Consider the following 27122-nt stretch of genomic DNA (forward strand, 5'->3'; position numbering starts at 1 on the left):
GGCCGATGGGGATGCTGCACGGCCGGAGATGGTAATGAGCTTTTAGAGCTCTGTAGTACGCCAGGAGACCGCGATCGCGGCCCAGGAGAAGGCGGCTGCAGCATGGCAGGCTCCGGTACAGGCAGCTGCGGATCAGGAGCAGGCGACTGCAGCACGGCAGACTGCAGTACGCCAGGAGGCGGCGGCAGCAGGGCAGGCTGGGGCACTTGAACCGGAAGCTGTGGCGCAGGTAGCTCCGAACATTGGTATGGTGGACTCGTGCCCCTCTCAGGAACCCGGGAAAGCTTGGAGGCGTTCCATGTGCGGCCGTCTGCAAGTCGGAAAGAGGCAGGTCCCCTCTTCCCCAACACCTCAGTTGGCGAGGAAAAGGAGCGATCCCCCTTGAAGCGAACGGACGGCTTCTTGATACGAACGTAATCACCCACAGCTATCTTTGGCTCCTTAGCAGCTCTCCTGCGGTCCCTGTACTCCTTACTGCTTTGCTGTTAAAGCCGGACCCTTTGGCACAGTCGCGCCAGTTCCTTTGCTGGGTCTTTTGCAAACGCTGGTGCCGAAAACCCTACAACATCCAATCTGGTTCGGGGCATTCGCCCATGCAGCAGAACTGCTGGGGCAACTCCAGTGGTAGCCTGTGGAGTACAGCGGTAAATAGAGAGGTAGTCCGTAACTGCTTGTCGGATAGGTCTCCTTTCGAGGAGTGAAACCTGGATGAAGTTCTTCAGAGTTCGATTGAACCTCTCGACTTGCCCATTCGCCTGGGGGTAATATACAGACGAATGAGACAGCTTGATGGCTCGGTTTTGAAGGAAGGTTACAAATTCACGTGAAGTGAACTGCGGCCCATTGTCGCAAACAATCTCTTCCGGGTATCCTTCACGGGCAAAAACACTGGTTAAGAAGTCTTTCACGGTGCTTGTGGCCACTTCGCTGCAGAAATATATCTCTGGCCATTTGGAATGGTAATCAACCAGTGTTATAGCAAATTGGCTATTGTGAGGTGCATGTTCCAATTGGCCAACAATGTCTAGGCCCAGTTTCTGCCATGGCCTTTCAGGCCAGTCAATAGACTGCAATGGCGCTGGCGATGTTTTGGCAGACTTATCTGCCTCCAGGCAGATGCGACAGTTTTTCACGGCAGATTCAGCTTGCTTGTCCATCCGTGGCCACCAGAATAGCTCACGAAGTCGCGCCTTTGTGCGCGTGATGCCCGGATGTGCCTCGTGGGCAACGGCGATGAACTGAGCCGTGAGTGAGGACGAAACAATGAGGCGTTCTGCGCGCAGTAGAAGGTCATCAACAACAGAAAGTTCTTCGTGCACAGAGTAGAAAGGTTTTGCCTCCTCTGGTATGGACTTTTGTGGTGGCCAAGAACCGAGCACGAACAACTTGACCGTTTGCAGACAACCATCGTTGAGGACGGCTTGCTTGAATTCTTCCTTCGTCACGCAAGCCGACTCGACCAACGACACAATTTCTTCATCCTTGGCCAGCTGTGCCTGCGCGGCAGGAGCTGGCAGCCGAGAAAGAGCATCTGCCACCGTGTTGGTGGACCCCTTGCGGTACTCGACAGTGAAATTGTAGCATAGGAGTCGCACATTCCAGCGTGCGATTCGAAGTGGCCTTCTGCCACGTCCTTGCGAAGACAGCAACGATACCAACGCCTGATGGTCCGTTCGAATCTTGAAATGGCGACCCCAAAGGTAAGTGTGCCATCGTTCGCACGCCCAAATGCATGCCAACGCTTCGCGTTCGCCGACCGAGTACTTTCTTTCCGCTGGTGACAAGGTACGAGACGCGAAAGCCACTGTGCGGAGCTCATGGCCATTTTGCTGCTGCAGAATGGCTCCCAGCCCACAGTCAGAAACGTCGCTCGATACGATGACTGGAAGTGATGGATCGAACATGTGGAGAACTGTACTTGAAGAAAGCATTTCCTTGACCCTCCGGAAACTGCTGTCTGCTTCGGCTGACCAGATGAATGGCTCATTCTTGCGAAGCAGAACGCGCATAGGCTCGACCACCTGGGCCAAGCGGGGAACAAACTTGGAATAGTATTCTACAAGACCCAGGAATGAACGGAGGGCAGCAACATCTGTTGGCACTGGAGTGTTAACTACCGAGTCTACTTTCTCTGGAAGCGGCGAGATACCTTGTGCAGTGACCTTATGCCGTAGGAAAGAAAGTTCTGGAACGTCGAAGAGGCATTTGTCGTTCAATTTCAGGCCTGCGTACTTGACTTTCTGCAAGACCTTTGTTAGGTTCAAAAGATGTTCTTCTGCACTTTTCCCAAAGACTATCACGTCATCAATGTAGAACAACACACCAGGGCAGCCATCCAGAATTGTGGCCATCATCTGAAATGCCGCTGGGGCGGAAGCTAACCCAAAGCAAACTCTCTTGAACCGAAAAAGTCCTTCATGCGTGATGAAGGCTGTCAGGTCCCTGCTGTCAGGGTGCAAAAGAACCTGATGGTAGGCAGAAGCCAAGTCAAGTTTTGAGAAGTGTGTCGCACCTACCAAGGCATGAAGGAGTTCCTCTGTATGAGGCAACGGGAAGCTGTCTGGTACAATAGCCTTGTTAGGCTCCCGGAGGTCAACACAAATTCTGATGGTGCCGTCTTTCTTGTCAACGACAACAATGGGCGAAACCCATTCAGAAGCATCGATGCGTTCGATGATGTCAAGGCGCAGCAACCTGTGAAGTTCATTTGACACTGGTTCCCGAAGTGAATATGGAAGAGGGCGCAGCTTCGAAGATACCGGCTGCACGCCTTGCCGAATCTTGACACGATGCGTGAACCGCTTAGCAAGACCCAACTCGGGACTGAAAAGTGAACCGAAGTCGTGTTCCGAGGCTGGCGGAAGGTTTGCTTGCCTGGGTTGCTCTATTGACTGCATCGGAATGTGACAAGGTGTCGGGTCATTAACACGCGCCGGCGGGGCAACGGACGTGTGCAGGCACTCAAGAGTGAAGCCCTGTATTCAAAGATTTAGGGCCTTAATGCCGTCAAGGCCAATCAGACAAGTTCCTTGGCGAAAGATGTAGAAAAGAAGTGGTGCAGAGCGCCCTTTAAACTGAACGTCTGCCTGGAAACAGCCTAGCACGGAAATTGGGCGCTTCGAATAGTCAAACAAAGTGACATGCGGAGCTGGGAGGAGCCAACCACTTTGAAAATGTTGGTGAAATTCTCGCTCTGATAGAATTGAAACAGACGACCCTGAGTCAACAAGGAATGACAACTTGACATCCGCTACGCGTACTTGTATGTAAATTGCGCTGCGAGCAGGATGCTTCACAGTCAAAACTTGCTCAGAACTTCCCCCTGACAAAACATCGTCATCGATGCCAACTTCACGAATCCTGCCTTGCATTTGACGCTTGCGGTTGCATACTTTCTGAAAGTGGCCCTTGATACCGCAAAACAAACACTTCTTTCCCTGCGCAGGGCACTGTGACGCTGATGCGCGGTGATTCCGCGAGCCGCATCTGAAACAGTGTGGTGAAACGGACCGGCTATCTCTGTCTCGCCGAGGGGGGCAAGGCCCTTGCGGCGCACGCGAACAGCTAGCGCTTGGAGAGTTTTGCTGAAAATGCGCTTTTGGCTGGAAATTGAAGTTTCGCGAAGAATGCGAATACTGGGAACGACGCCGTACAGAAACAGGCTCGACCGAAGCAAAAAATTCCTTCAGCTCTTCAGCTGCTTACTCAAACTGAAGAGCGATCCGCACTGCGCTCTCGAACGAAAGGGAGGAACCCTCGAGCAGCAACCGTTCACGTACGCGGTTGGAAACAACACCGGCAACATATCGGTCCCGCAGACCATCATCTTGTGCAGCGAACGAACAATGCGAAATGAGCTCCCGTAAAGCAGCAACAAAGTCATGAACGGACTCGCCTGCGTGTTGGCTGCGGCGGTGGAAACGATGACGCTCGACGACGACGTTACACGACGTGGAAAACTGCTGCCGTAAGGCAGCAGGCGTCGGGAGGAACGGCGGCGGCGGAGCAAGGCCGGAGAAACTCATGGCGGGGCGAACCTGGACGACACTCGATGCTGAAGGTAGCTTGACGTGTTTATCCCATCCTCGTCGCCAATGTGGTGTTTGCGAAAGACGTAAGAAGCACCGGCAGCACCACCGTACAAAAAGACGTTTATTGTACGCAACACATCGAATATGTACATGAAGGATAGACGCACCCCCTGGGGGTGAAAGAACACAAAGTAAAAACCGAAACTGAATATAACAGCGTGCAACTGATCGGGGTGCGTTTCTTGCCAATATAAAAAAAAGAAAGTTATCAATTTAAGCCAGCGTGGCTGGTGTCGCAGAGCAGTGGCGACGGCCAAGAGTTATGATAGAAAGGAGAGCGTACAGTGGGAAGGCGGCCTTCCAAATTAATACACGCTGGAAAAAGATAAGTAGGGTAGCTTGCTTGAAAGGTTAAAAGTTGGGAGAAAGGCTTGCGTACACAGAGGCCAAAAAAACCGCATTGTGGCGCCAGTGGGCTGGCGTGGCCTTGGTGACTTCAATAGTTCGCGATACATACTGGGAAACAGACGTTTTTTACAGTTCCGCATGCATGTGGAGGGCATGCTAAGTGGAGTGCGAAAGAGGCAAGAACGGGCTCTGAACACAGAACGAATCACGAATAATCAATGTCGGTAAGGTAGCGCAAGCGTTTGAAGTGGAACGATATGGCACCGATCCAGACAAGACACAAACTCAGACAATCGGGTACAGTCGGTTGCGGCCGATGTTGGCAGACGGTTTGATCACTTGAGACCAGTGACGCCAGCGGTAGTGCAAAACTGAGGGTAGAGCAGTCAGCCGACTAGACTGGTCTCAGAAAGATCAGTGCCAGTATAGTCCCTAGAATATACCATTCATTCTAGGCACCATAGTGGCTGCGTGAAAACACAGGCCTCATCTGGCAATGTGGGGTGTTCAGAGTAGTGGTGATACAAAGGACGGAGGGATGCAGAGGAATGCGTAAAAAAAAAAAATTTGGGGAGAGCGACTAGAGAGCTGCCAAGGCAGTGTCGGCATTTAACAATAAAAATCTGTGTTGTGTCTTAAATGGAGGAGGAGGAAAGCGCTGGTGTTTCTTGGGTGATAAGTGCGAAGGCGATTCGAAACCAGTGTGCTCGAAGCTTCGGAAGTACGTGTGCGACCAGGGCATGCACTGTCTTCTAAATTGCATGTGGTTGTCGTTGTCACAACCGCTGTCGTCGAAACCGCGGTTGTTAGACATGATCATGTGTCGTGGCGATGTTACTGACAGAACTCCTAAAGTGTGCGCGTGGCCAACGCTCGAGCAGTCAAAGCAACTGTGTGGACGAAACCGCGGCAGTTGTGATCATAGATAGCTTAAAACGACTAAATTTTGAGGGCACATGGATTGGAAACAAAAGTACCGTTTGCTGCAACTGTCGCGCACAGAACTGCAGTCGCGGTGATGTCATAGCTATCTATAAGCTCTGAGGGCACGTGGCTGATGCAGCGATAGATTAAAGGCGATAAAGACATAAAAAAAGGCTAGAAGCGTTCTGGCATTCCTGTCTAAAGAATCTAGTAGCGAGCAAAGCCAACGCTTTGACCTGCCCCGCCGCGGTGGTCTAGTGGCTAAGGTACTCGTCTGCTGACCAGCAGGTCGTGGGATCGAATCCCGGCAGCGGCGGCTGCATTTCCGATGGAGGCGGAAATGTTGTAGGCCCGTGTGCTCAGATTTGGGCACACGTTAAAGAACCCCAGGTGGTCAAAATTTCCGGAGCCCAAAACTACGGTGTCTCTAATAATCATATGGTGGTTATGTGACATTAAACACCACATATCAATCAAAGCTTTGACCTGTGCTTTCGCAGCAGCCAGCTGCGTCGTTCCATCCGTTCACGTGCGAAGACATACGCAAGTTATTTTAACGAATTTTTTTTTTTTTTTTTTTTTTTTGCAAGCTGTTTTGATGACTCGAAATTTCAGAAGCATTTGCGCTCCCCAATTGAGACTCTCACCTCAGTGGGAAATTTGCCATACCTTGCCATTATGAGACCGCAGCGCTGATGTTTGCGCTTGTTTTTGGCCCCCTTCCCCCCTGTTTATTGCGAGTTTTTTTGTTTTGTGCCAAAAATGGGGGGAAATAATTTAGCGCGTTGATTTGACTTATGGCGGCAAAACGTGATTATGCTTTTCGCTAAAGGCAAATTCATCGGGGCTACAGATTTTTTTATAATGTCGGTAACCCTCCCGCCCCTCTTCCCCGCTGGGGGGTCTTACGAATTTCTTTGTTGCCAGGTTGGCAGGCATGTATGTTGTTCTGCATGTAACCCTATAAAGATAGTTTTGCTGCGGTGAAGGTATGCTAAGCCATGAAAGCCCCTATCTAGCTGGGTATTAGTTAGCATGTAACACCCTGCAAAGGTAGTTTCACTGCTGTTAAAGGGTGCTAAACATCACTTTAAGGTTGAATGAATTTTTCAAGTTTAAAAGCTTGTTATACCTTCCTATGTGCTCTTAAGTATAGTAAGCTTTAACATACAATCGAGCCCACATATAACTGCCCCACTTAAAACGAACAATATCCGCGTAACCGTGAAAATATACATTGGTTCAATGGCACAAAATCGCACTTACAACGAACGTCTCCGAGCACCACTGATCAGTTACAGCGAACGGAGTCAGCGGTCTGCCGACTTCTCGGGAAACCAATTTCGACCACCGATCAGGCATCGACGTGGTGCCCATACATTCTTATTGTTAAAAGTTGACCCGGCCTCCGCGACCCTCTAGTTGCCGCTTTCCCCAACCCTTGGAGGAAGGAAAGCTATTTCCTTCCTCCATGCCCCGACTGCTTTTTGTTACGCACCCCTCCATCCTTTGTCCCCCCTGCTACTCTGAGCACCCCGCATCGCCAGACGAGGCCCATGTTTTCACACTGCCACCGATCTTTCGAAGACCGGTCGGCCATCTACCCTGTTTTTGACAGCTGGTACTGTCGTTGGCGCTGCCGGCCTGGAGTGACCGGACCATTTGCCAACATCGTCAGCCAGCGACTGTATCCAATAGTGCGCGTCTAGTGTACGCTACCTTACCGACTCTGATAATTTGTGATTCGTTTCGTGTTTAGGACTTGTTCTCGCTCACTTCGCACTCGACTCAGCATGCCTTTCAAGCGCGTGTGGAAGCGCGAAAACGGCTGTTAATTTGCGCGGAATGAGGCCACGCAAACCCGCCGGCGCAACAAAACGATTTTTTGACCACGGCCGCCGATTCTTCGAACACCGCTGCGCGCACCGATCCAGGCGGCCAGTCTTTGACATCTGCGCGCACAGGCACTCTTTTCCAAGTTTTTCTACGTGCGAGTTTCACAGACCTTTCAAGCAAGCTACCCAACCTGCCTCCTTCCCGTGTGTTTTGGTTTTCAGTCACCCTCCCGCCGCATCCTTTCCTTTCTTTATCGCAACTCCTTGCCCTTTGCAAGTCTGCTCTCCTCTCTTGATCACAACTCCTTCGCCCATCTCCACCGCTCCGCGACACCCACCACGCTTGCTTGAATTAGTTTCGTTTTCTGACTGGAAACTGGCCCAGAGCTGTTCCATGCGTTCTGGCATGTGTGTCGAGTGTGCGCGTCTTGCTCGCTCTTGGTGTGCAAGTGTGGTCATGATGGCCGACGGGAGGACTAGCACGCTTTTTCCTGCCGCTCAACAAAATGTCGAAAGTGTGACCGCTTGACTTGAGCGTAATCCGCGAGTTAGATGCCATGTTGCAGAGCGCTTGCTCATAGCTGTTGACCACCTGGCAGCCAACTTGCCGCTTTGGGCGTCCCGGTATTCAGCTGTGGAGATGGTGAATACTTGTGGGCGGCGGTGACTGCTACATGCGCGCAAAACTGTTTTCGCGAGGCCGACTTCGTCGATGTCGAGCCCGATGCGCAGCCTGAAGCTTCGAAACTGCGGCGGCAATTTGTGGCAGCACGTCGTCACCGGGTAGAGCGGGTGGGACATCTGTTGCGATGGTTTAATTACGGCTGATGATAATGCCGACACTGCAAAACCGTGCACGGAATGGGGCATTGTGGATGAAGTACGTGGCGAGAGCGATTTGGAGAAATCGGATTGCCAGAACGACGAAACGTTGGAGCCAGTGCCTCATGCAGCTTATGCCACAAGCCTCGGCGAACAAGCACTCTGTTGTTTTGAATGAACTTGAGACCACCCTTATCCTTTCTGCTCTTTGAAACATGTGCATCACGGACTTTTTGGGGCAAACAAAGTTTGTGTTATCACTCGCAACTTTTTTTTAAAAGCTGTGTTTCATTTACTACGAACTTCCGGATACAGCGAACGGTGGCCGCATCAGGCTCAGGTTTGTTATAAGCGGGCTCGACTGTACTATACAGGTTATCACCTTCATTCTATAGAAAATGCCATCCTGCTGCTATTCAAATTTGTAACCACTTTCTTTGAACCAGAAATAATGGCATTTGCACTGGCTTTATTTCAAATTTATAAACTATTGTGCAGGTCGACAGGTTAGTTGGGTTATGATTAATATGTCCATTTTTTTATATATGTCATATATATTATATGAATTCGATATCATTCAACCAAAATCACTATTCACACAAGCCTAAATAAAATCAGTTTTGTTCCTTCTGGGCATAATGGTGATAATATTTTATTGTGCTTTAGGTGACCCGGGTTGAGAAGAGCTTTCAAGAAATTCTGCACTGTTATCGGCAACAGCCTCAGAACAAAAGCCATGTGAGTTCTTGCTTTTGTTGACTTCTTGACTTGGCATATAACTGACACACGTGCTTTGATTTTTCTTTTGCCTAATACCGCAGGTGTATCGCAGTGTACTGTTGCGAAAAAATGCAACGCATAGTGACAACAGCAGTCGCACTGGTTCTAACTCCAGTTCACCTGTTCCAGTTGACAAAGATGATGGAGGTGGGTGCTTGTTTTTCATCTATTCGAGTTTTAGTGATACATACTACAGTCGAACCCGCTTATACTAATGATCCCAGATGTAACGATCTATTGGTTATTACCTGTTGGCTATCATTTCAATCTATTCGTTATCATTTCAGTGCATTTATGGTTTTCCTATAGTACCCATTAAAGCTGTGTCCACATGTTGTGAAAACTTTTTAAGCCTCCTAGTTTTACAGAGAATGCTTCTATGCAAAGCAAAAAGAAAGTTTAAAGCAGGCCTTCCAAAGCTAAAAGGTGCGATATTGCGCTCACGCAGCTTGAGTTTATTTGCGACAAAGATATCTTAGATCGGTGAACACCGCGCACAAATTTCGAACGCTCTGAGCAAGATCACTCCATTTGCAGGCGTTTCTTCAGCGGCAAAATGTCAGTGAGGAAAAAAAGAAAAGTAGGAGGCAGCATGAAGTCTGGGGGTCAGCTTTCGCACAGCACCCTTTTCTAATGCCCATCTTTGCAGCTATAACCGCCTATACGATGAACCAAACAATGCCTTAGAGCGCAAGTAGCCATAAATGCAAGAAGCAATAACTTTTCGTCGCATAAAAGTACACTACGTCCCTCAACTCGTTGATTGCGCTGCAAAAGGCCTTCCATTTTTCCAGCAACAGCAGAGACCAGTTGATCAATTTACGACTTCCGCACGACTGCGGTGGTACCTTCTCAGAGAAGCATCAAAAAGACAGTGATGCTGCCACTGCGCCAATTGCGCCAAACTGTGCTGAATTGCCTTGGCTGCTGCACACTGCTACATTTCTTCAAAATTTGGCAAGTCTGCACCCAATCTGTGCCAAAGGGCGCGCTCCGACTTTCAGAAACAGAACTACTTGACGTTCTCCCATTGAAAATGACATCGCTGTGCACCTTCCTAAGACGCAATCTGAGCCAAGCCAATCTGGGCCAAATGTCACTGTTGGGACCATGGTGTGATGGTTAAGGACGTTCGTCACTATGCTTGTCGATAGCGGACGAAAAAGGATTAACATCAGCAATTGATGCGAACAAAAAAAGCTTTATATTGCACACTAGAGAGGGAATGGCAGGTGAAAATAAAACTATATATACAACCCTACACGCCAAGCATCACGCCACCTGCACGAGAGTCGGACCTCTATTATGCGGAGAGCTCGCGGCTACGCTTACTCAAGTGTCCAGCGCGTATAGTTCTCGGTTTGCAAACAGAAACCGCTGCCTCACAGTTTGGGTCCCCGTCGTCCCGACATGATGCGGTCGTCGACGTGCGCGAGGACAAAGGTGGCACGGCTGGAACGGCTGACGGCACACGGATGCGCTACCGTGAGCAACGCCGTTTAGTCGGACGTCGCGGCCAACCCAGCAGTCAGGGGCGCAACTCCTGAGGCCCAGGGTCAGGCCACGGCTCACGATGACCACGCCCGGTAGGCCTCGCCCACGAACCTGCTCCCGGCCACTGCACCCAGGCAGGAGCCATTCAGCAGGCCCCGTCCTTGGACCTTGTTCAGGCCGACGGACTCGACCTCGAACCGACACACCGGAGCTCGACCTGGCCGACACGTACGGGTCCCACGTCCGGCTCAGGAATGCTGCCAGGAACTCGTCCTCTCGAGCGGCGCACCGCTTCGTCTGCCTTCGTGGCCTCAACCCTCGAGCTCTTTTTCGCACGTTTCTCGGTACGGCTCGGCACTGCTGGCGATCCTCGATTCAGCCAGCAACTCCCCTGGCACCTGGATCCTCGGCCACCCTGGACCTCGCCCGGCTCCGTGGTCCTCCGTACACACGCCCGCGTCTCGCCCGGCAGAACGTCTCGCTCGTCCCTTGCCGATGTGCGACACTCTGGTGACACCGGCGCTTGATGGCATCGATGCGACTACTGAGCAGTCAACCCGCATCGGAGACGCGATGCTCCATGCGGGGAATGGCCAGCCCACCCAGCGAAGAGCGTGCGCCGAGACGCGATGCTCGACGCAACCGTGACCATTAGCCAGGCCACGTCCATCGCTGTGTCGAACGGCTGACCGTGGAGACGCCTCGCCGAGATCCGCGATGCCCTCGGCAAAGAAGAGAACAGCAGGCCAGGCCGCGCCCCGAGATGCAGTACTCGTGCCGGCAATGCCGCCCCAGCTGGTAGTTAGACGACAGCAGCGTGGACGGCCGCGTTCCCTGGCCGGAACCTGGATTCCCTGCGTCCGACGCTTCGGCCCGCTGTCTCCCGTCTGCCGCTGCTTCGGCTCGTCCCCAGCCACAAAGCCCACTGCCACGTGATGGTCGCCCGTGGCTCAATCGTGGCACGCCACCTCTATGGGCCACCACAGGTCATCAGCTGATTCGCTGACACTCACGCGCACATTACACGCGCCTTGCCCCGCACTTCCGTCGTTGTCGTTTTCTTCACTCATCACACATGGATAATTGGGACACAGAGAATGTCAGATTTTTCTGACTTTCTAGGGATCGGGAAATTGCCAAAAAAAGATTCATGACTGCCTATTCTGCTCAAGTAATTAAATCGCCAAAGCCCTGTAATAGCTTCAATGCCTCCTAAAGTACACTTATCAGGCATTTCGGTGCACGCTCAGGCTGTCGTAAATACATTCAGGGCCTGCCAACATCCATTTGCAAATATGCGTCGCATGATGAGCAGCGCCAATACCAGCAAAGTGCGGTATAAGTTGCGGATTTATCGCATGAAGCGTGTGGAAACGATGACGCAGAACATAAGGGATGTGGCAGAATACAGGAATGCGTGTCCAGATCTTCGCGATGTGTGTGTGAACTTAGAAGATGCACCACCAAGAAAGGCAGCGTGGATGATAGCACGCATAAGTGATTAAAAGCATTCAGTATGTCTACAACTGCGCGACATGCAGTAACAAGCAGTTAGCTGAAGATGCTTATCATAAAGCGGTAAAGTCTTACTGGCGTGTTTGCTGCATTGCTGCCATCACGTCTACAAGCTTTTTCGGTGCTTATCCGTTAGACATTACCTCACTCTGCAGGGATAGCGGCCCCTTTGAATTTTTTTTTATCTGCTTTACTCCATAGCATTTATGCATTGTGGCAAAGCTCACTTTCGAATATTACCGTGACATCGTATGATTTTTGAAAGCGCTCGTTTAAGCCTACAAGGTCATGCACGTAGCAAAGATAGTGATTTTAAATAAAGTTGTTTCATACCTCAAATGTCGGCTTAAAGCCTAAAATATCGGACGTCGAAGAGTTTCAGCGTAAAAAATTTCAAATTATCTTATCCATAGACGTTGATAGGGCCTGTGAGGCTGTCGTGAAATCATCTGAATTTGCAAGCATCTCAGAAAAATCTGGCTTCCGAAAGATCTGCAGTCCACTGATGTTTAGTCACGTTATAATGAAGTGCTATGGTTTAATCATTAGCTTGGTCTATTAAATATGGTCAGGTTATCGTCGGTGATGTAATTTTTTCTTTTTTACTCTATTATGCTAGAATAGGGTGCAGCATATTATTTTATCATTCGTGTGTCCTGAACACGGTTATAAATAAAACGGCAGGAAGGGGTGGATGAAAAAATTTGTAAACAGGGGTCGTGTTGGGCCGACAGTTCAACTAGCGCACTTGTCTTTCTCAAGGCTAGAACAGAACAGATCTGTTCTGAGGAAGACAAGACTGCTTGTAGAAACGTCGGCTCGACACAACCCCTGTCTACGAATTTCTTCCTGAACACAATAGGTGCCTTCTTAAAATTGACTCTAGCAATATCTCTTCCGAAAGCCAGTTTTGCTGCTCCAAAACCTTTTTTGTCTGCTCCAAAAGCTGCTCTAAAGCAGCCTAAGCCAGTAGCATCACTGAAAAGAGTGAAGGTCAGGCGGTGGCGGTTTTGAACATGCCATCATGACTTATCGCCGACATCCTTGTGAGAGAGTCACCTGCAGCTGCCTTCTCAGCTGCACATATGGTGTAAGCTGTGGGGATTGATGGTGGCACCAGCATGCCATGCTGCCGTTCACAAGTGTGCCGCTGCCGCGTCATGCGAGACCACGTTAAAGGGGCCCTCCAACACTTTTGAACATAGCCAAAAAATTTTCCAATTTCTCCGGTACAAGCGGAGTTATAAAGATTTGTCACACGCTGCGATTGCATTCTCTCTTCTCTTATCGCGACGAAAGTGCTAGAAGCTGCGCAGAAAAAGATGGCACGGGGAAAGCAAATACCGTATTTACGTGCATAATTTGCGCACCCTTAATACTTTGCCAGCTTTTCGGGAAAAATAATATTTGCTCACACATTTCGCGCTCCCCGACCCGCCTGAGCCAGCTCGCCAGTGCGCATTCCTCGCCGAGCAGACGAGCTCCGTCAAACAGGCTGCGAGTACGAATTCCCTAGAGTACTGCTCCCGAACACAAACCTGTTGACAAGTCGCCGGAACTGCTTGAGCGTTTGCCTCCCCCTGTCTTCCAATCTCTACCACCGCGATAATGGCGAGAATGCACAGCACGGACGACTTTTTGCATCGGAAGCTTGCGAGGGCCTGTCGCGCCAACTGTTCCCCTAGTTTTCTGCGTCTGCACTGCGACGCACGCTTGGTCGATTTTGGAAGTGTAGGTTTCACGATCCGGCCGATGCGTTTTGACGGTTGCCTTGCGATGGGCTACAGTAATTATATATACGGCGAAATTGAAGCGCGCTGTTGTAAATTTAATCGAAAAAAAAAAAACGGGAAGCATGCCGCCGCAAAGCGCTTCAAGGGGACGTATGTCAGCGTGACGATCAACGCAATCGGTATGCGAGAAAGCAGACGAGTGCGTGCTTGCTAATCCATTAAAGGAGACCTTTTCATTGATGTGCGGATGCTCAGTTTTTTCGTTATCGCCGTGTCATGGGACCTAGTTTCTCCCAGCATTGTCGAAAGAGCTTCAAGAAAATAGGGCGTTCGAACGTGCTCAACGAAACCAAAGACAATGCGCTTTGAAAGCGCAGTGGCAGCAGCCGCGACGATGATTCCTACTCGGATTTCCCGACTAGTGATTCCCGCTAGATCGCACGTGACCGGACCTGACTGGTTAAAGTACGTGCTAATTCTTTCAAAATTAACAAATACACTTCGTTTGTGCTTCAATTTATTTCTTTTTTCTTTTTTATTGTATATACTGCATGCGTTAAAATTGTGACACAATATTTCGTATGTGCTCGCGAAATCCCTGCATAATTTGTGCACCTCCTTCTCGGGGGCTCCGAAATCTTGGGAAAAAAGTGCGCAAATTATGCGAGTAAATACGATACGTCACGTATGCTGCATGACCTTGAGCTCTTTTTCTCTTTCTTTTTTCTTAAAATACGTGGCTTTTCAGTGTGACTGCGGGGACAAGTCGTGGCCTCCCGCGGCAATCCCTGTAACAACTGGGTGCGCCATGCTTAAATCAGCCAATGGCTGATTGAACGTCTGTGACGAGTGATTTTTTAGCTTATACCGTCATTTGTTGAGAGAAGAGAAGGCAATTTTTAGCTGACTGAGAATTTATTGTGAATTCCAGGCTAGTGTGCTGTGCTATAATATTTGGCTCACATGTTTTCATGATCCTCGACTGTTGATCAGCAGCATTTTCTAACCATGCTGAAAAAGTGTTGCAAGGCCCCTTTAAAGTGCAAATAGCTTTGCAAAGAATATTGAAAAAAGCAGATCACTGTAGAATAGATCACTGTAGAATAGATCTTTGGGCTCTACTTTTGTCAATGGTGTTCTCGGTGCTTGCCATCAAAGGCTAGCTTATAAGCTCACATTGTGTGTTGCCTCCGAGTAAAGATAAACATAAGAGAATGTTGATATAAGAAATTGATTTTGTTTTTTACAGAAAATGAAATGATCATAATTTTCAGCCAAGTGGGCCATTGTTTTGTGTGAATTTCAGATAACAAAAGGACGGAACAATTGAGCTCCACACGGTCATCCAGCACTCTTCCCATGATGCTTCCCAACAGTCAGCCTCCAACTCCAACTCGCTTGGCCGGCACTGCAACACAGTTTGAGTTTGATGAACGGGGTGACATCATAAAGTTTTACAACGAAGTAAGCCCTGCCACTTTTTTCTTTTTTGAGTGTATAATATTCATGAATTTCAAGTAGGCCTGTGTGAAACGGTAAATTTCTCAATTCACTAGAATATAAATAATTGAATAAACAAGGCAATCTGATGGAAAGAAACTTATTTCCATTTTTTTATATATGCATATAATACTGTTCACAACTGAACGTCTCTTCAACTGAGGAGCTTTGAAAGTCACACTAAAGAGGAAAGAAGATTAGACCTATTCTAATCAATGCTCCACGATACCTGAAAGACGTTAGGCAAGGAAACAAAAAAGTGCAGACAGTAAAGATGTGTGGCGATGCCACCTTGAAGTTCCCGCAATAGCTCTCTGTGATGTCGTAGGTAATTATGCCAGTTCTCAGAGCCTATACATTTCTAATCATCATTGAAGAATAATTACTGTTAAACCTGTTCATAATGAGCCTCCATATATGCAATTCCTTGATATAACGATGTTTTTCTATTCCCCGCCGTTAGGCCATAGGAGCGCACATGTATTTGCGACCTCTATGTAACAAACTGACAGGGGGAGATAACGATGATTCAACAAATTTTTGGCATGGAAAGTGTAGGAAGTTTGCCCCGGATTTTGTCATTTTGACACAAGCATGCATCTTCTGAGGTTGCCCCGCCGCGGATGAAGTTCCAAGTGTCGCTGGTGCGCTCGTGGCTTTGGCAACTCCCAGGCGAGAGAGTTATTGCAGGCGGGTGTGCGCAAGGCGGCGTGTAAGTAGGCCTGCGCCCCACGAGCCAGTGTTGCCGCCATTCTTGCTGCAGCGGGCGCATGCACAGATGTGCCCTCCCGCTCCAAACAAGAAAAAATAGGTTGCGTTGGCAGTGCCACGCTGCACATGGAGGGTGCTTTACCGAATAGTTTTCCGCAGTATCCGTGTCGTTCACTCTTCATTTTCGACGCCGTGTGCACGTGCATGGTTTCACTGCGCGCGCATTTGAGTGCGGACACCTGTCTTTTCACTACCGAATGGATGTCAGATCCGAAACTCTCTGAGACCGTGCACGGTGACGACGACGGGTCTTTGGAGGTCGACTCGTCATGTGTGTCTGTTTGCGCCGCCAGTTCGAGGGCCCGTAGCCTTTGCGATTAGCCACTTAGTTTCGGCAACAACGCGCAATGTAATGCAATGAATGCGAGAGCAACAAATTGTAATGTTATACGAAGTAAGGCTAGCAGCCAACTCTCAGATTCAATATCGTGGAACTCCTACAAAACGCTAGGGGATAGCACGCGCGCCAGCAATCGCGATCGCTTCCTTAAAATATCTCCCCGCCGCGTTTTTGCATGCTTGTTCAATACGGGTGGTTTCCTTTCTGTTTGAGCGTTCAACAATGACAGTTTTAACATTTTGGGGCGGGGGGGGGATGTTATTGTATGCGCCCTTCAGGCGATATAGATTAGCCGACTCATTTGATCTCTGTTTTAGTAGAGCTCTTGCGCTTATACCCGCTCGTAAACATTATGATGCGCGGGGGCATGTTATCAATTTGGACTTGTTAAGGAACATGGCGGCGATGGAAAAATTCTGCCGAGAGTGTCCATATGATTGCTATCGCAATGCTAACAACACAGTTTTTTACCGCTAGATAAGTGTTTTCGGCTAGCTCCGCCTTCAGTTCACCTTTTGTTTAATTTGTGTGCTTATTTTTTTAATTTATATATTGATCCTGCATATAACCAAATCCTCTTTATAACAAATTTTCCCGGGAATTTGCCAATTTAGCTATATTCAGAGCTTAACTGTACATCCTTTTCCAAGGGCCCGCAGACTGCACATGGCAAGTTTTAACGACTTTTACTGAGCGAATGTGGCAAAAACTTGGAATGCTTATGTAAAATTAATGAGATCACATTTTTTTACTGGTTCTTAGATTTAATTGTGTAACAAAAAAAATGGTACTTTTTCCTCCGCTTTTGCTTTAATAAGGACATTATGATCATGGAAATAACAGTACTGAAGTTCTTAAGGAATGATGCATTTTTCTAAACTAATTTAGCACATCACTTAAGTGTTTCAAGATGCTTTCTGTTGGGTGGCATGATAACTGCAACAGTAATGAATTGAGGACATAGTATTCCCCCATTCACTTTTATTGGGTGTTCCCATATGTGTAGCACTGACAGTGTTGTTAGCACCACTCTTGACCATGGTGGCTAATGTGGTATGGTCCTATTTTGAAAGATGGCATAATGTAGTGTGTGGTCTTTAATGAGCTGACAAATGATCAATAAACACTTTCATTTAATCCTAAGGCATCAAACCTGCCAGGTCTAGTAAACCTTCATAATGAAGTGAAAGGGGAAAAAAAAAAGTAATGGAGTTGATAGAGAAGGGGGAGGAGGGGGAAAGGCAATTGAAATAAGTGGTTGCAACTTTCAAATAATGCAAAGGTTAGGGTTTCGGTCCACACTGGCGGCAAGTTGTGTTTTTGTCCACTTTAGTTCATTATGCTTATTGTCTCATTATTTTCACACTTCGATGATAAACTACAAAAAATGCTCTTTATACTTTCTTTGGCGTCATATCATTTTTTAGATTCATTTTCTTGCCAGTGTCTTGTCAAATCGAGGACGACTTTATTGATAGGTGCTCCATGAGTTTGAAAGGTACACGCATTACTTCATGCGTCTTTCTACCTATGTACTCTGTTTAACGCACTGCGTTAATTTTGGCATCTATTGCTTATGCCTGATCCTGTACCCTCTAATTGCTGTTTTAATGTTAATAATATTGCATGCTACAGCACATTTTTGTTTTCTGTATACTAAAAGTTTTACTAAAGATTATAATGATTTTTTACATTAATTAGTAAATTATCCTTTTACAAAACCAAAACAACACCACTCTTGCTGCAAGAATATGCATCTAATTGAGGAAATATGCAAATATGAAGGGTAAATTGCTTAGAGGTTCCTGCACCAGCCTGCTGTGACATTAGATTTCGTTGGCGTTAGCATACATAATTGTTGATCACTGAAGGTTAACAACGTTGTGTTTTGAGGGAGCCAGAGGCTTAACATAGCATACATAATTGTTTATCACTGAAGGTTAACAATGTTGTGTTCTGAGAAAGCCAGAAGCTTAACATATTGTATTGATTCGCATAAAGCATGTAATTTTTTTTTTCTGAAAAGCTGAATCAAGGTTGAGAAGTGCATTTGATGTGGGGTAAATTTTATAAAAACTTTTTTGGGATGAGCAGGAATGGTGTAATGCAAGAAAATAAGGTGTTCATCTACTTTTGCAGTAAATAAGTGTGTACACTATTTGCAAACTGCTTATATTGCAATAACAATTAAGTGGACACTCCAAGCCCAAGCGCATTTTTGCCATCACTGGTATATTTTGCTTTAAGTCCAAAGTAATAGCATCACCCGCACCTAACCTGTGTTCTATGTGTGTACGAAGGCGCACGAGCGCTGTCACTGAACACCGCTCAAGCAGAGATGAAAGGAGCTGACCTTTTGTCAGTCGTGGGAAAGGTGCATGGAGATGGGAGCTGGAGCGGGAATTGCAGGGCTGAGAAAGGAATTGCATGTTTTGATTGGCTGGGTGTTGTCTCCTGTGCTGTACTCTGTATCTCCAGAGGAGATCCGCAGATAGTTCACAGCTTTGTACATTTTCTACTCATCGTGCAATGTTTGCCAAAAAGAAGAGTGTTGGGGAGAGGAAGCAGTATGGGGCCACTGCTATACAGTTGCCATGACATCTGCTGGACCAAGTGTAGTGAAAAAGCTAAAGCGCGTCTATTTGTGGTACCATAGGGAGTAAAAGTTGTAGATGTGTGTTCATTTTTCTGGTAAATACAGTAGGAAGTATCATGAAATTTCGCTGAGGCGATTGACCAAAACATAAAGAAGGACATTAAAATCCATCTCGTGACACTGAAACTCGAGTGCTAAGGTTTAGTGTGAGTTTTTTTGAAACTTGTACCAGACTTCCTTAATTTTTTTTCTTCTAACATTTATCTTATTAGGATGATATGAAGGGCAATAGTCTTCTCTGAAAATAACTCATCAATAATAATGGATTTAGTGTTTTTTCACTCAACTGTTCCTTCAACATTGTGGTGCGAATTTTCAGTTTTGAATTGTTGCCTGCATCTTTTTTTTTTTCGCAATGATGCATTATGTTTTATTTTTCAGGTATACAGGAAAAGAATGACAACATTTGCTATCAAATTCTCTCCAGATTCAAGCAAGGTAAGCAAGCTTTCCTGTACACCAATGGCGAAAATAGCATTGGTGGTCCAACTGTGCCAAAGTTCACAATTTTCGACTGCAGAGCATTTTCAACATAACATGTTGGAAATATCATACCAAAACACCACAACAGCATCTGAATTCCGCTGAACTCCTGCTTTTACCCTCTTCCCACTGATGCACATTGTCTCTTTGGCTGAAAAGACCATCGCCCCTGCCCTTGCGGCCTTTCTTGAGAACACCAGCCTAACCAAGAGACCATAAGCCGCTCACCATGGTGAATTTGGCAAATGTCCTGACATCATGCGAGCTTCTTTTTCTCTCTCTCTCTCTATCTCTCTTCCTCTTTCCTTACACCCTTCTTCATTTTTTTATCTGATGTTTTTGTTTGTTTTTCTTATCATATCTTTTCTCTTTTACATTACTTTCTTTTCACTCTCACTGTTCATCGGTTGAGGTATCCTCACTTAAGGCAGTTATCATGTACTTCACACCCTATTTTCTGACCTTTCCATGTTTCACTAAAGAATCACTCAACCGTCTAACACTTTTCTTGTCCCAATTTCGATTAGCTGTTTGTGTAGACTGAATGATGGACACATAAATACAACATAAAAAAATGTGATGGGGCTTGTAGTCTAATTCATTTTACCACAACAGCACATAAAGGGGTGGGGGAGAAGACTTTCCCTTAACTTGAATATTGCTGGTTCAGATGATCCCATTTCTCTTCTCTCATCCGCTGTCCTGCTACTAGCACTGGAATGAGCTTGAAGCATTTAAATAGTAGAAGTTTTCATTGCATGATTGCCTAAGCAGTGGTCAATGTGTAACAATAATGTTGCCTAGTTGTAGTGATCTTTTTGATCAACCAAGTCTGTTCGATGTTTGCTAAAAAACTACTCAAGAAGGAAAACAAACTAAATAATGATTCTGTTTTTGATGAAGAATGATGATTACCTCCTACATTGCTTTAACCAATAAAAGAACCCTGCTTGGTGTCTAAATCTTTACCGAAAATAGTCCTGGTGAGTGTCATTAGTCTCATTACTCGTTGATGTGATCGCATGTAGGGATTCCTTTGTGGGATTGAGATGTTAAGTTTATCGATATCACTGCTTTGATTGATGTTAAAGGTCTGTTTTACCATCATTCTATAAATATATAAAAGTGTTTTACCATCATTCTATAAAATTAGTTGGTGAAAGTGTGTTCGAGCACCCATTTAAGGGTACTCTGGAAATCTAACTTTTTTGTTTTTATGATATCTAGATGAAAGTTTCAGGGCATGTTCCCTACACTAAAACTAGAGCAACTGCAATGTTTCATGAAGCTGTGTTTCTTAGCTTCAGAATTATTCAAGTTTAAGTGGGTAGTTCACGTGGGTGCCTAAGAAAATTCTTGAGAAATCCCAGGGTACTACTAAACCTTTTTTTTTTAATTTTCCCTCCAAAAAATGTTCACGCAACTTTGACTTTGATGTAGCTAGTAATTGCCAGATTCATGAAAAGTTAATCATTTATTATAAATTAACATCACTAATTTTCAACAAAAGGAGCTTGTTAGGCCCCGGCAAAGTCATTCATAAACAGCATTTTAAAAAACGGTGTACGAATCTGCTGAGTGGTTTTTGAGATTTAGCTTTCCTCAGTACCACAACTAGCCAAAAAATCCATTTTGAGAAAACAGGCCTAGCAAGTTCAGCACTTGCGTTTTCTTCAGAAAGCTTCATCAGAATACTAGAAGTGTTTTTCTTTTTTTTTTTTTTTCTTCTTTCGCCTCGTCTACATCTACCTTCGATGTAGTCTGTTGTTTATTTTTTGGCATAAAGCATTGAAGTGCCTAATCCGGCAATCTCGGAAACACACGGCGTCACGCTCAATAGCGCTGAATTCGAAGCACGTACCGAGTCCGATGAGCTTGGAAACACTCCGATAATTAGCGGCTCTAGTAACACTCGATACGTCGGGTTCTCGACTAGCGACTGCTGGCCCCGCCGCCGTGGTCTAGTGGCTAAGGTACTCTGCTGCTGACCCGTAGGTCGTGGGATCGAATCCCGGCTGCGGCGGCTGCATTTCCGGTAGAGGCGGAAATGTTGTAGGCCCGTGTGCTCAGATTTGGGCGCATTTCCGGAGCCCTCCACTACGGTGTTTCCGGAGCCCTCCACTACGGTGTCTCTCATAATCATATGGTGGTTTTGGGACGTTAAACCCCACAAATCAAATCAATCAATCAAATCAGTCGACTGGCGACTGCTGACAGCAGAGTTCCGCCACTGTAAGCATCTACGAAGTCGGCACTCGCAGCAAAATAGTGCAATCTCGATGCTCGTGCAAACTGCATAGCACTGCACAGCACGCGACAGGACCTCCGCACTTTTTTCAGCTTCGTTACCAGCATTGTGTGCAATAACTAAGATGAAGAACACAGAACTAGTGCAAAAAGAAATTAAGAAAAGAAAATGATTGAGAGGACTGTGCAAAAGACAAATAATGACACAAAAGACGCCAGCCAAGGTGAACGTAGCAGAGCAACAATGAAGCGCGAGACCGGGCCATCGGACGAAGCGACCGCCCCCGCTGCTGTACAGCAGCCAATGGCAGGCTCGCTTTTTCCCGCGAGATATGAATGCGCTGCTGTAGCCAATCAGCGCTCCGCGTCACATCGCGGGAAAACGCCAGTAGGGTCTGTGCCGCCGACGCCATTTTGCAAGACGGCAAATGAAATAGAAAGAAATCATGCTCAAAACAACACCAAAATGGCGTGAGACAACCGCATGGTTTGGAAATGGCGCGCACGCGAAGCTTGGTTTGATTTCGGCATTTTTTGCGCGTTTTGGACGCCACCGCGACCTCAAAAATGACTTTTTTTTTTACTTTGTGCTTGAACTAGGTGCTGATAATTACAGAATAGGTAGCTTATGAGACAACCCAAGAATATGGTTTTTGAAAAGTCGACTTTTTCGTAATTTTGAGGTTTTCAAGAACCGCATCCCCCCTTTAAAGCATGCAGGTCATGTTTATTAGCCTTACCGAAATATCCAAAATGCCCTTCATTTTTTACAGTTAGGCATTGTTGTCTTGAGTTCTAAAGGTTATTGCTCTTGATGTGGAGCTCGCAATAATACATAGACCAGTGATATTTTAATTGTCACCCAGCAACTATTACATTCATTGCAGTGCAGGGCCGATTCAGCTACCGCTTCAGGCACCTCGTTCTGTAAACAGTGTGTCAGGTACACAAATGTTTACTTTTCTATGGGGAAAAAAAGATTTAGGTCAATTGTGCCATGAAATATTGTGGTGTACCAAGGGTAATGCAAAACTTATATGCCATGTAGCTTGAAGGGCAACTTGTACAAATTGTTGTTGCACTGGTTGCGCATTCTGGTTAAGAAACGAATGTAGTACACGAGGAGCATGCATAGAAACTGAGCCAATCATACTTCTGCACTTATGGGGCATGGGTGCTCAAATGGGGTCCACAGAACCGAGGGATTCTATGAAGGGAATTTGAGGGTTCCACGAGCGGAGGGAACGAATCCAACCCGCTCTCATTTTACACCCATTAGCATTTAATGTACAACTTGCATGCGAAATTTTTCCATCGCACACTGGATTTGCACATTGGGTATCGGGGGGTAGTAAAAGACCTATGCGGTAGTGGCCACAGAGACTCTTTTAGCGCATGCCCTGAAATTTGTGCTATTTTGAAGAACTGTAGTGACAGAGTTTACCGAGTGCTGGCAATTCTGCTTGTGAGCATAGTTTGTAACACATGTTCAGGGATTGAGAAGGCAATGCGAACAGGGCCCATTTATGCTACCGCATTCTACTCTTGAAGGCAAAGTTTATGAGCACCCTAAATTTTTATTGCAAGTTTCATATCAACAGCGATGGCCTTTGAGGCTGAAGATAACAGGCCTATGCAACAGCGTTCATGCTATGGTTGCGCTCATCAAAAAGTGTCATTTCATTCTCCACTCCTCTCCCCTTGTTTATTCTGAATTTTATCGTGCTAAAAAGTACAAGAAAAAGTTAAGGTTTCCACGGTGCTCTGTAAAAGCTGTCGGGCTCAAGGCCAGCCAGAAGGTTTGAGAATTCCTGCCATAGGGCCATAAATAATGCTTGGCTATGCCTGCTTATCTGCAATTTAAGCAGCCGAAATCATCGATTGGCAGGAGAGCACAGACCAAGTAGTTCGTGGTCTACAAAACGTTGCAAATGATTCCCACTAAAATGCTATCAATTACGCTTGCGCACATGAGTTAAAATTATTCTATGCGACCATCATGTCTTTGTAAATAACGCAGTGACGACAAGTCTGCAGTGCTGCTGTTGTGCAAGTTTCTTGTTGCTCACACACTATAGCTGAAGTGTGGATGCAATGTATTCATAAGGCATTGTAAGTTTTCTTTATAAATCAATAAAATGCATAATTTGAAGGAACACTCACAAAATTTTGTGGGCGAGATATCTTGCGAGTTAGATTTGCAGCCACATATGCAGTCATCAACAAAATATCAATAGCTAATGTAGCGTAGAATGTATTTACAATTATTTCTAAAAGTGCCCTTATCCTGCCTCTCTCGGATCGCTCTCTGTGAAACCAAACTGCAATTGGGTGATAAAAAAAGTCTCTAAATACCGTAATTACTCGAATCTAACGCGCACCTTTTTTCCGGTTAAGCGAGTTCATAAATCGCATGCGCGTTAGAATCGAGTACGAACAAAAAATTACGGTCAATCTATTGCCATCGCAAATCCAAAATGGCCGCCCCCTACGTGCGTCGGCATCACGGAGGAAGGAAAAGGAACCTTTTTCCTTCCTCAGTGGTCGGCATGGTGCGTCGGCTATTTCTGCCTATGTGTTTACCATGTGCGGCACTTCGTACGTGTGCTGAGGAGTTCGTCATCTAGTAGTGCATTAGCATCGACGACGTGAAAGGGCCGACTCCAAAAACTCAAGTGCACCACGATGCCGCTTTTAAAAGAAAAGTCATCGCGTGTGCAGAAACGGACGGAAGTCGGGCCGCATCGGGGTCGTTCCCGAAACGTGCGTGCGGGACCGGCGGAAACAAAAGCATAAGATTGTCGACAGCAAAGCTTCACGCAAAGGCTCCAGTGAACCACAGCAGAGTCGGTTTCCGCAAATTAAAGAGCTGCTCCGCGAGTATGTGCTTGAAGAGCGAGCGGCACAGCGGCCCGTGACGACAGAACTGCTCCAAGTGCGGGCTATGCAATTAGTCTTAGAAAAAAGTCTAATGCGGAGCCAGTTTAAAGCGAGCAGGTGCTGGCTAATTAACTATATGAAGAGGAAAGGCTCTTCCCTTCGAAGGGGAACATGCCTATGCGAAAACTTTTGCGGAGAAGTACGATGAAAAGCTTTACAGTTTTCAAAGGTTCGTCCTAAACTTGCGGCGCAACAACGGCTACCTGCTTGGGCAAATCTGGAATGCCGATCAGACGCCTCTTTACTTCGACATGCCTGGCACCACAACTGTCGAGAAGAAGGGGGCAAAGTAAGTTCGCGTGCTGACATCGGTCCACGGTAAAACTACAGTGACGGCAATGCTCTGTTACACGTCAGATGGGCACAAGCTTCGCCCGTACCTCATATTTAGATGGAAGACAATCCCGAAAGGAATCGTTTTTTCGAGTGGTGTGATCGTGCGGGCCAGCGAAAAAAAATGGGTGCGCGTTACAATCGATGTCTTACGTTTTTTTTTTTTTTTTTCGCGGTGGAAATCGGGTGCGCGTTACAATTGAGGGCGCGGTAGAATCGAGTAAATACGGTAATTAACCATTGTGTACTCAAGAAATGAGCTTCAGTCATCATAAGTCGGTCTTTGCAGTTGAGCCTCAATAGTCAATACCTAACATGAACATGTATACAGTAAATTATTGGCCATGTCCAACTCCAGACAAAATATTTAAAAAATTAGATATGTTTTCACATTTTTATAATGAACTAGTTTAGTATGCACTATGGATATGTTAAGTTTTCTGGGGCTGAAGTATCAGTGCTCCGGGAGTATTTGTACCGCCAGAGTCCTTTAATGCTTTTCTGGTCACGAAACTTTTCCAAAGTTATGGGGAGAGCTTGTTATGTTGGAGCTAGGAGCGCACAGGGGGCATTGAGGAGAGCTTCGCTGCGTAGGGAGAGCTTGGAGCCCGAGAAATGCAGCAGAATTGGCATTGAGCTTTCCTCCTTTTTCTGAATTTAAGCTACTCATGGCTATGAGAATTGTATGCAAGGACACATTCGTTTACGTGAACAAAAATGCAAAAGTGAACGATGATGCCCAGGACAGGCTGTGTACTGGGTTGTCGTTCTGATTACATATGTACGAGCGAAAAGGTATTGTTTAGTTTGCCTCGGGGCAGCACTGATATGGATGAATGGGAACATGCAATACCGCGACAGGAAGCTGTTGGATTTATTTTCAATTTTGAATGCATTAAAGTGTGCGAGAAAGATTTTGACGCCGTCGACATCATTTGGACTGATCTGTTCATAGTGAAAGCAGAAAAATGTGTCTGCTGTTTCTTTCACAGCTTTCTAGCTTTTTAGGTCCTCATCAGTCTGTTAGGTGCTTTGGATTCTTTTCTCTTTTGTGGTTCTTAAATTTCCTAAAAAATTTTATTGACAAAATGTCAATTAAGCTTTTTATTATTATTAATAGTATTTATTTATTTTTATATCAGTTTGTTCTGTTTTGTTTTTGGCAATAGCTTGGTGCCTTCATTTACGGGCCTTGTACAAAGTTTTTCTATGTTAGAAAAAGTCTTGTTCATAGTTTTCTATTTTCTGAAGTAATTTTCCAGTATTTCTTTCTCCCTTTCTCTTTCAGTCGTGGCATTCTTCATTCATTTTTTGTAAATTACAGCCTCAACAGGGTGGAGTTCTTAAAAATATGCATTGAAATATGCAATTACGAAAAAGTATGAACTCGATGGTTGTTAGTGCTTCCTCTGCTTGGCTTGTTCTTGAGTATTTTACCCATGTTGCGTTTTTCACATTCTGAATAAATTGAAAGTGCAACTGAGCTCTGCTTGTGAGCACGTGCGCTTATTTTCTCTAGAATAGAGTATGACGGCTTCATTTTTTTTACTCAAGTCTACCCTGTGAGCAATCTTCGTCAAGAAATTCGTTGCATCACGCGGTGCAAATGTAGTCCATCTAAGTCGGCGTCTCTCATAATCATATGGTGGTTTTGGGACGTTAAACCCCTCATATAAATCATCATCATCTAAGCAGCCGAAGTAACGCACGTTGTGGTTTGTGAAGGCGCCATCATACACGAGTGCCCTTGCGACGTTGCACAATGTAAAGTGCGACACACTTTCGCTCGTGCAATATTGTCTATGTAACAGTTGTCAACGTTACACGTTAGAAATGAACAAAACGTGGTTGCAAGTTTGGACTTAAGCTAAGCTATATCAGCGTGTATTGACGCTGCACACGGACATTACCCTACGCTGCGCTATACTGCGTTTCAATTGTGATCATTCTATGTGTCTAACGTGTTGTCTGTTTTGCACAGTTTAAATATGTCTTCAAAATCTATTAACTAGCCCAACAACATGCATTACCTTACAAAAGCTTCGTCGTTTCAAATTTCAGGTGTTGCCAAATCTGTGTGTTATGCGGCAGTGAGGGGAAATTAGCTTTATTAACTGTAAACACGGGAATGTAGAGCTTTTTTTGTTTGTTTGTTTATGTGGCCATGTATCGCAGCACAGGTGGTCTGATTGAAAATAGTGCCATTGACACTGGCTCAACTCTTGCTGTTGGACTTCATTTTGGGAGCTAGTAGCTTTATAAGGCTTGTGCAGTGTCAGAAGTCAGAGTAATATCTCTGTCACACTGGAC

The 27122-nt window shown here is 46.2% G+C and overlaps 1 protein-coding gene across 6 annotated transcripts in view; it reads left to right on the plus strand.

Moving 5' to 3' along the window:
* LOC119176189 (retinoblastoma-like protein 2) overlaps positions 1-27122 on the plus strand; it is a 154650-nt gene that overhangs the window by 109697 nt on the left and 17831 nt on the right. For all 6 annotated transcript variants that reach the window (XM_037427351.2, XM_037427352.2, XM_037427354.2 and 3 more), the window contains 4 exons: positions 8687-8758; positions 8842-8947; positions 14849-15006; positions 19191-19247. In XM_037427351.2, coding sequence (XP_037283248.2) covers positions 8687-8758; positions 8842-8947; positions 14849-15006; positions 19191-19247 — 393 coding nt within the window. The remainder of the gene's footprint in view (positions 1-8686; positions 8759-8841; positions 8948-14848; positions 15007-19190; positions 19248-27122) is intronic.

This window comes from Rhipicephalus microplus, chromosome X, assembly GCF_043290135.1.
Source record: "Rhipicephalus microplus isolate Deutch F79 chromosome X, USDA_Rmic, whole genome shotgun sequence".
NCBI classification, from domain to species: domain Eukaryota; kingdom Metazoa; phylum Arthropoda; class Arachnida; order Ixodida; family Ixodidae; genus Rhipicephalus; species Rhipicephalus microplus.